This window comes from Merops nubicus, unplaced genomic scaffold (assembly GCF_000691845.1).
Source record: "Merops nubicus isolate BGI_N331 unplaced genomic scaffold, ASM69184v1 scaffold224, whole genome shotgun sequence".
Classification (NCBI taxonomy): Eukaryota; Metazoa; Chordata; class Aves; order Coraciiformes; family Meropidae; genus Merops; species Merops nubicus.
This window is the reverse complement of record NW_008605997.1, coordinates 27,345-37,694: the sequence shown is the minus strand read 5'-3', so window position 1 is coordinate 37,694 and position 10,350 is coordinate 27,345. Positions and strand designations below refer to the sequence as shown.

General features: G+C 38.2%; 1 protein-coding gene across 1 annotated transcript in view; it reads right to left on the bottom strand.

Annotated features, from left to right (window-relative positions):
- The window catches only part of LOC103772162 (SH3 domain-containing kinase-binding protein 1-like), a gene marked incomplete at both ends in the record, with an annotated part of 109,662 nt that extends 103,921 nt beyond the window's left edge, over positions 1 to 5,741 (bottom strand). The window contains one exon of the mRNA XM_008939480.1: positions 5,624 to 5,741. Coding sequence (XP_008937728.1) covers positions 5,624 to 5,741 — 118 coding nt within the window. The remainder of the gene's footprint in view (positions 1 to 5,623) is intronic.
- Between the last annotated feature and the right edge of the window lie 4,609 nt (positions 5,742 to 10,350).

The window sequence follows — 10,350 nt, the reverse complement described above, 5'->3', positions numbered from 1 at the left end:
AAGTTTCTTTCTGGCTGCCACCCACATGTCCAGCACAGACCGGTGTCTTTTGCTGCCACTCTGAACTGCAAGCGGGAAGAAACCATCCAAGAAGTTCTTTTCAAAAAGCAGTACTTTCAAAGGAAACATGTATTATCTGAGACACTATTTATGCGTATGCAGTTATGGTATTTAAACTCAAAGAATAAATATTTTGCTAAATTCGAGTTTCCTGTGCCATTAATTTTTTCTGTCTCATTTTGGGTTTGTGTCATATGTTGTATGCATATTTTAACCTTAATAGGCTGAGAAGTATGTTCTTGTGCGTATTTGTGTAAGCTGTACACTGATTATATACCAATTAGCTGATCTTAAAAACAAAAAAGCGTTTTTTTTTTTTCATGCTAGCTATAATTTCTCCGAAGTTGGAATTATTTGCAAGGGAACACTAAAGCCTGTCTGTGGAGAAGGCCCGAATGTATAAACAGGAGAAAGATAATCCAATCAAAATAAAAATTAATGCCTTCAAACTTCCTGTGTTTGAAAGGAAAAACAAAGCTGAGCATACTGAGGGTCAGACACCTCATCAAACACATGACTGGCACATGACAAAGGCAGTTGTTTGCACTAAGTTTATTACTAAAAGATTTTATGAAGGAAAATCTGACATTTGCCTTTCTGTTGACAAATATGACCAGAAACCTCACTTACGTACGTTACTTAACGTACAACTCAGAGTCAACACACACATAACACTGAGTTGCTATCAGCTTGTTGTTTTAATAAATAGGGTGTCTTTTTGTATACAAATAATCATAAAACTATTGAACAAAATGACAAAGCATTTTTCTTGTAAAATACTTTTCCTATTTCTCTAATTTACCAAAATAGACATAAATGGAAGTTTTGCATGCAACAGACTTGTTATTTATTCCTAACATAAACCTATTATATCATCAAACCTACTTTCACATTCTTTTTAAGACAGGATGCAAATTCTCTTGGTTATTTAAATGCAGGGTGGAAGGTAAAATAAATAGTTCCCAAGAGAGCTAGAAAAAAAAAAAAAAACCAAACAAAAAAACCCCACACACATTTCCTTGCTTTCAGTCTTTGGCTCTGATTAAGAAAATGCAATATGCGATGAGCTGTTCCAGATTTGCTGGCTTGAAGAACCTCAGTGCAGACTGCATTTACAGTTTATATGAAACAATTGGCAAGGCAATATATTTTATCCTCAAATATGTTTACTTGTACAACAATCGTTAGTTTACTTACAAAATACAGCCTATCAACTCCAGTTTTGCAGCTTGGCCTATGCAAGTAGGCTCCTACTCCCAGCTACACAAAACAGCACAACAAATGGCATATTTAAAAAAAGGATATTCAAAAATCATAACAAGGCTATCAACAATAAGCCATAGCCATACCACAGTTAAGCTCATCACATGCAAGTTTTCCTTATGTCCCTTTATACCTGGATAGGAGTGTACTGAAATTTTGACAGATCTGAAATGGTTGCACAACTTTGGATCTATTTTTAGATTTTGAAAGTTAACTTATAAAAGATAGAAATTTACCATGTTGGAAAAGCATTTAAGGAAGAAAAAAAAAAAAAAAAAAGCTATCTTTCAGTGTTGTTCCAAGACCTGACTGCAATTTTCATACATTATTTAATAAGAGTAGCTATAGCAATAATTTTGCTTTTTTCAAACAATTTAAAAATATTCTCAGTGAAGAAAAGACTTTCCCAATCTGCTACTACCAGAGAATTCTAAATAGAAAAAAGGACTTTAATTTTTTTTAAAGTCAGTTTTATAGACATTTTTGAACAATAGTTCTATATGCCAACCAAAAATTCTGGAGTAGATATACTAAAAGACTCACACCTATCCAGGAAAGGATTTTATGGGCATATGAACTGTAGAAAGAAGCAAAAGAATGATCCCTCCCAGGTTCTGGCAAAGGATATGTGAGCCAACCACAGCTCACACGGATACAGCTTCAGACAGGTCATTCAGTGCCGTGGCCTTTTTCCCTAGACAGGGGCTGGTAATGCAGCACCTGAAGCACCCACTGAAGCAGCGTAGAGCTGCTGCAGCCCTGCCAGCTGTCAGGGAAAGCACATGGACATTATGGTTCCCTAACCCCATCTCTACGCTCAAGTCAGTGGTCCTTTTTTGAGCCTTTCAGAGGTGAGGCTTCACTGGAATGCTATATTAAAAGGCTCAGTTTCCTGGATGTTAATTGTCCTCACTACCACACTATGACAGACCTCAACATCTTTATGAGGCAGGCATAAACCCAGGTTTTGCCAATAAGCAGCCTGACGCAGAGACACCTGAAATAGCTGGAAGTTATGGATAAATTTGTATATACCACTGCAATAATGAGAAAAAAATATAAATCTCTGCTTAGCTGAAAAATCATTACATGTTAAGATACCTGACCCCGGAAATTGAAGTGTGGTAATGTGGCCACCAGAGCTTGAAGGATCTAGCAAAAGTTACACAGCAACTCTGTGGCAGACCTAGAAAACAAACCCTTTGTTTCTTAGGTGAAGTCCTGACTTCTAGATGGATACTTACAAGCCTGGAAAGAGAGGAAATCTCTAAAAACATTAACTCTCACAAATAGATCAAGGCCAAGTGTAAGAGTTTCCTAAATTATGTCTAGCACAGCAATCATTTCTACTGCTTGTTTCTGTCAGGTCACTAGTATTTGTGGTCAGCAAGAAACATTAAAAGACGAGAAATGTTCCATTTTTACTGTCCCTAGTGAAAAGCCGCTAAAATCAAATCCTTCCATCTCTTCTCCTGATCTTTGTAACAAAAACCTGAATGATTCACAGATGGTGACTTACAACTAATAATACCGTAGTCAGTTGCCACCCTCACTACATAATGGAAGTACTAACCCAGGTAGGCTACTACTGGTCGAGTTACACCCAGATTGTTTCTAGATTACATCTGCAATCCGAAGTACTAAGGTTCATTATTCAGTGGATGAAATAAGCCTTTACAAGAGGCATTTCAATTTACACTGGTTTTATTATAAGAACCCTTAACTTCAATACAGTGCTTAGAAAGAATTAGCATGAACAAACAAGACACAAACAAATAAGTTGGATCTTAAGTATCTTTTTTTTTGTTCAGAAATCCATTCTTTTCCTTTCAGTTACTTAGATATTTCTTACAGACAATTTAGCTGTCTTCCTTGAATACCACTGTTGGACATTTGCCAATACTCCTCAAGGAAAAACTCTCTACAAGCCAGAAGCTGAAGAGGCCAAGATTCTTCTGTGCGAAATGTAAATGCCTGCTGAAGTGCCACCACTTAAATCAGGCCAACCCAGTTAAGTAGCAAAAATACACAACCTAACACCACAGCAGTAGAAGAGTACTTATCATCATCTTAGTAATAGAAACAAATGTACCATCACAGAGTGCTTCACTCCCCTGCCACTGGATCTGCTCTGAAGTTCCACACAGCAAAATTACATTGCCCAAGCAAATAAATAAACAAATAAATAAATACTACTTCCACTGCTGAATAGCGGCTAAAGACCTTTAGATGCAACCCTCTCCTCCTCACATCCTAACAAGAAGTGGGGGGGGAAGGTTCCACCCTCTTTAAGGTCAGGTCACATTCTGTGATTAGTAAACAGAGTGAAGTAGGGTTTTATAAAAACCACAGCACAAGAATAATAAATAAAATAATCGCCATGGCATTCAGGGTTCCCTCTTCAGTAAAATATTGCAACAGAATCCACAAGCAGATTTGCCACATGGATCTTAAAAACTCCTTAAGAACATAACAGTAACTACTTGCTTAGCTGTTCTCAGTTAAACAAGGCTGCTTTGGCATCATGCTCAAACTCTCAAACTAACCCCAGAAAAAAAGAGGGGAAGCTCTCCTGGCCTGTTACACTCTCTGCATCCTCAGCTGCACTGCTAGAGCACGGCACACTGCAACTGCTTGCTCTCTACCAATGGCAACAGCTGTGTAGAAGTAGCCAAGATGAAAAATTTACTAACACAGTTACTATGTAGCCATAGTCAAAAAGAAGTGCAATCCTCACCGACTAAATCCAATGCAGTAACATCCTAATATGAAATCTACCACTTCCAAACATAAGCCCTTCCTCAAGTTACAGATACTAAAGTCAGACTTTGCTTCTCTCATTTCAATAAATACAAAGTTTTGTATTCTCCAGCTACAGACAGAAAAAGAGAACTTCTTTCTCTCCTGAATCCTTTAAAGGTTCTGAGCCAGAGGGAATAAAGAGGAGAAGAAAGACTGTGCTCTAAGTATCATATTTGGAGTATTATCCCCTTGTGACTGAACTGAGTCTCTGCATCTGCCACAGATATTAGCCTTCTCCAAATAGCAGCTGAAGCAATATGGAACAGACTTGGTCCCTAGATAATTTCCCAACTACTCATATGGTTCTGCATAGCAGCCATGAAAAAGAATAATTCTTGGTAATTTAATTCTGCTGTTGGTTGAAAACTTATGACCCAAAGCAGAACGTTGGACGTGTCTCTAGATTCAGGACAACATTGCAAACTCAAAAAGACAAAGCTTTTTGAGATTTATTTCCCTTTTATTTTTCCAGAAGACATCAATCCTTCCAAAAGAGCTGGAGATTACTCCCCCTTGCTTTTTCAAAAAAGTCACAGATTTTGCAGAAATTATTAAATCCTCCTCATCTGCAATTGCAAACCTTAGGTTTAAAACCTCTAGTCAAACTGCAGCTCAAATCCAATATTCACTGATAATACAGAAGAAGACATTTCCATATGCATAGTCCTAACAGTACAGAAAACATGCCAAAATGGAAATTAAACTACAGCATGATTAATGACAGCAGATTATTCTGTATATGAGAGCAAGCAAGAAAGCATCCACTGAATTCTCTGGGAAAAAATACAACCCATCTCTTGGACATAGCCAATCGTTCTCCCACAAACAAAGAGGAGCATCAACATAACCTAAAGAAAACTGCAGGTTTTTTTACTGCCAACTTTTTGTTTTGTTCTGATATTTCTGAGAGCAGGGCTGAGACAGAAGATCTGGAGGCTTTCATTTTAGTAACTCAAAACTCTATATAGGAATCTGCATTGGGAATCAAGCCAGACATGAAGAGCACACATTCCAGTCTGAAACAGAAGACAGTGATAGACACTTCCCAGGGAACTAATGTGTTAAGCTTTATGTTTTCCACTTCTTTTTTTTAAGTTCTCTGTCAGTAATCAGTCTCTGTTTCAGATAAAAGGTGAATATGTGGATGTGGACTGACATCACTGTGCAAAAATCTCTATATATGCAAGCTATCAGTTCCTTACTTAAATAAGCTTTAGTAATCTCCTCACACAGCTTTCCTTAATTAAATGTATCTAGGAAGAATTTCTTTAAGAAGAAAAGGATGTCTGTGCAAATTGATGCGTAAATATTGGACATAATACATATATCCCTATACTTGCCTAAGAGGACAATGATATTTTTGAATTTTGTTTCTTATTCCTGCTGTGCCTTTACAGTTACACAGACTCTAGCTTTATTTCTAGAAACAAGGAAGGTTTATATTTTGTCATTTTAAAGGTCTTAACTTAATCTGCCTTTAGGTTTCCACGTACTATACCTTTTTTGTTGGTTCTAATAATTGTCTCAGACAACAGTAAAGGGCTTCCATTGGAAACTTCATTTATAGGCTTCTCTGGTGGTTTGTTGGCAGTATTTTCTTTCTTCATGTCCTTCTTTATTTCCTGCAAAAGAAAAGGCAGGTGGAGAGAGAGAAGAAAAAGAAGCAGTCAAAAAAACGTATTATATTCTAAATCTCAAGCTCCCAAGATTTCTTAAAACTTTTATGTACACACCCCTGCCTACTCTAATGCTTCCCCAAAGCCTCTTTTATATGTTGAAATGCCACAAAATCAAAGTAATTTTCAGTAATTCTTCCAACAGATTTTTTTTTCTTTTTAGAAGAGGTTAATTCCTTATTTATCTGTGAAAATTATAGGACAGCTTTGCAAATCTCTTACTAAAAAGATCACCAAGCTCAAAGGTGGGGGAGGGAAAAAAGCCCCACAACTTCTCCATTTATCCCTCAATCAGCTGTAAATTTGACACACAGGACAGAACTGGGTACAGTGCTCCTGATGTCAAGGCGGCTAAGTCTGCTTCCCCTCTGTCAAGAAGCCCACAGAAACAAGAACCAAAACAGGAAGAAAATTAACTAGGAAAATATGACAAATGTTACCATAATTGGCAGAAACACACAGAGAGCCTGCTGTCAAAGCCCTTGCTAACACTAACACATTTTGCAGCTGACTACCTTTTAAGGTGATCGACTTCTTTGATGGCACACAGTGAAAATATCTATGGTGGGGTTTCATGAAAGCAAACCCACAGAAAACAGCTTACCAATACTTCACAGTTAATGCTTGAGAAGATGTGCAATACCCCTCTATCAGCTTCTTAAGCAGACTTGAAAAGCCTAACTGCTTCACTGCCTACACCTACTTTGCCAAAATATCATAGCCTTTCATAGATCTTGAAACACCACTGGCGTAGACAAGTAGCACTACCTCCACTTTATAGACAGGTACAAATGCACTAAAGACGCTAAACCATTTGCTTATAAGTATGTACCCAAACATAAGTTAAGTTTTGGATCCAAGCTTTGTCCTAGCTCATGTTTGCAGAGCTACTCGAGATGAGAAGGACTTCAGAAAGTCTCTACTCCAATCTCCAGCTCGAAGTAGGGTCACTTCTGGAGTCAGACCAGGCTGTTCAAGGCCGTTTGCCCAGTTTGGTCTCAAAAATTTCCAAGGGCAGAGACCACACAAGCTCACAAACAACCTGCTCCTCTGCTTCAATGTCCTTATAGTGACAAAAATTTCCTTGTACCCAGCCTGAAACTGTCTTTTCTAGTCAATCTGCTCTATCTCATCCTCCTCACCAGGCATCACTGGAAACGGCTTGGCTCTGTCTTCCCAAAAACCTCCTTGTATGTACTAGAAGGTCCCCCCTAAGCTGCTTCTTCTCCAGGCTGAACAAGCCCACCTCCCTCAGCATCTCCTCACATGGCATGTGTTTCAGCTTCCACAGCCACAGAACCACATCCAGTTTATCAGTGTTTTACACAAAATCTACATCCCACCCACAAAATGGGATGCTGTATTCTGGATGCGGACTAATGCATGCCAGGCAAAGGAGGATTATAACTTCCCTCAAACTGCGTGTGATTAATGCAGCCCAGGATGCTGTTGGCTGTGTTTGATGCCAGGGTACAAGACTGGCTCATGTTTAGCTTGCTGCTCACCAGGACCCAAAGGTCCTTTCCAGTAGAGTTGTTCCCAAAACCATCAGGACTGTAAGTCTGCCAGCAATTCCTCATTGCTGGTGACAGAACTGGTATTTGTCCTTGCTGAATTTCATCAGACTCCTGTCCAAGTCCCTCTGAACATCAGCCCTGCCTGCAAGCTTCCCAACTGGTCCCCCAGTTTGGTGTCATCTGTAAATTTGATGAGCTCTTCTACACTGAGCAGGCACCGGGGACAGGTGATGGCTTCAGAAAAACTCTCCTCCTTGTGAAAATCCTCTACCTCTCCTCCCTTTCAAATCTCATACATTCACTGCCCTCTTATACATCCCAGTGCAGTACCAACCTCCACTATCCCACAGCAGCACCCTACCACACACAGGAAATACTGCAGATCTTATTTAGGTTTCCAGCATATCAGACATAAGCACTAGACCACAGAAAGCAAATTTCTATTTGAAGTTTCTCAAGCTGTTACCTGAGAACAGCATGAGGCAAAACAAGAATTCCCAAGTCACTCTCTATAAGATACACTTTAAACCTAAATTTCCTAATTGCTTTTCTTTTAACTGTTTATTTCCTCAGTCCAATTGGTATTTCAAAGCTGAACTATTAGCTACACAAGATTAGTACAGTCATCTCTATGTGCAAAAGGCATTTACTGTGTATCAGTGTTCCATCAGCAGAGATAAAAGTTTTATATACTGCTGCCTGAGGGTACAATGAATCTTTCATCTAATGCCATCACATCACTAGAACAGTATCTAAAACCCAACTCATCACAGTAACCCCCATAACTGAAATAACAAATGTGAACGAATATGTGTAAGAAAGGTGGCTGTGTCTGTGATAGATCTGCTGTTGTTAGAAGAAGAAATACTGCATGCAGCTCTTGTATAAAAGTGAACAGCCTGATAATTTAAGAATACTGCATGCAATTAGAAGAAAACGTATCACCTTCTGAAACAATGGACTAAACTAATACATACATTATTCACAAGCTCTTTTTCACAGCCTTAAAAATTAAAATATATAATTAACGAGTCCATCCAAAGCTTGTTTATTGAAGCTTTAAATTTATTTTACAGCTAGGTGACAAACTAGGTGAAAAACTTAGCGAACTTTGAAATAGAGTTCTCCAAAGAAACACAAAATTCTAGACAATAATGCATGCTGGTTTTATTTTTATTTTCTCTAATCAAATCCTACATCAGTATGAGCCACAGAAAACTTTTTAGACATTTTCTATATGCTTATGAACTTTACAATGTGACAAAATATAAAACAACAACAAATTATATAACGTGCTGAAACTCTATTCACATAGCAAAATACAACATATTCCAGTGTACCTGTACTCTAGTAAATGGCTATTTCAAGCTATAAAATCTAGAAATTAAGTGTATTTCGTATTTTTAATGTCAAAACCTGTTACTCACTGACATGACACACGTCTTTGTCAAGCTGGAGAGATACAAAAAGAGTGGTTAACAATTTTCAAAGAGAAAAGTCTTTGGCTCATCGGCCATTTTTCTGCTGTGGGGTTGTTGTGTTTGTGTGTGTTTGGTTTGGTTGGGGCTTTTTTGTTTGTTTGTTTTATTTTGTTTTCCCCCAAGACCTAGCTTTGTTCTCAGTATTTCACCACTCATCTTTCAAAGAAAAAGTGTTCTATCTGTGTGTCTACTCGCTGAAGTTTCTGCTCACCTACGAAAAAAAACTTAATTTATAGTGAATGCTTGAATTAGGTCAGCCACAAAAGTTACAGTTAGTATCTGTTACCAAGTCTGAAGGAAAGAACAAGAACTTCTGCCACTGTCACTACACCAAAGTTTCAAGATTTTTTTACTCTAGCAGTTCTGACCTTCACAGGAAACTCAGCTGAAAAAAACTGAGTAAATTGCTGCAACCCTTTCCACGACTGTAACTGCAACAAAATGCTATTCTGTGCTGGTCCAGCCAACGTTTCATTCCTTGTAGTTGTTGAGAGCCATAAAAAAATTATGAGAAAAATCCTTACCGGACTACAAGGTTGATTTATTTATGCCTTCCACATGCAAAGGGAAAAACAGTTCTTGTATATTGGAACCAAGACGTTTAATCCTGCATACTGGAAGAGCCAAAAATCTACAGCCAAAATCTACAAGCAATCTACATTGCTTGAAGCCAAGTGTGGGAGCAGGAGTAAAAACCCAGAATCTCATGTAGCTGTGGAGAACCAACCATGCAACACATTTGAACTATGAAAAGATGACAACAGAAAATTCAGGAGTACTTTGACCTCTCTGAGATAGAGAATGCTTTTCCTTTAATCTCTTCTCCAAATCCATACTTTACCATTTCAAGAGACAACTACCATCATGATTTCCTGCAGTGTCTACAGCTTAAAAAAATACATTCATTCAATTACCCATTTATATTAAAATCTCAAAATGTTAACTCTGCTACAGAGTACATCAATGAAATATTTAGTTCTCCTGTGACATTTTCTGTAAAACTAGAAGACTTATTGAATAATTATAAAAGTCCTTAGATATAAATGCAACTCTAATATTGTTAGGACTCGTAGTTCTACTATGAAATAAACAACATATCCATCAGTGAGGTTAGAACAAAACTTCCCAGCAACTGAACTAGCACCAATGTGACAATTATTTTCAACTGGAAAGATGGTGGCAGCACTAAAATGCCTTCATGGCACAGGCCTTAAACTCCATAAAAAGCAAAATGGTGGTGTTTGAGAGACAGTAAAGAAACCACCTAGCTTTTATTTTTTCAGCTTCTGCATCACTTGACATTTACTAGTCCTTGGCTTCTTCTTCCTCGGGCACTACCAGCTCCAAACAGAGGCAGAACATAGAGCCTTCAACCACTGTGATCAAGACTAAGATCTCTCCATTAGCTGATCATGACAGGAAACATTTATCAGTGGCTCTGTCATCATGTAGAGTGGGAAGGACTGCTTGGAGAGCATACTTCCCCAGCCATGACCCCAGCTTCTAGCAGCTATGCAGATCCCACACTGCTACTGCACACAACATCTGAGC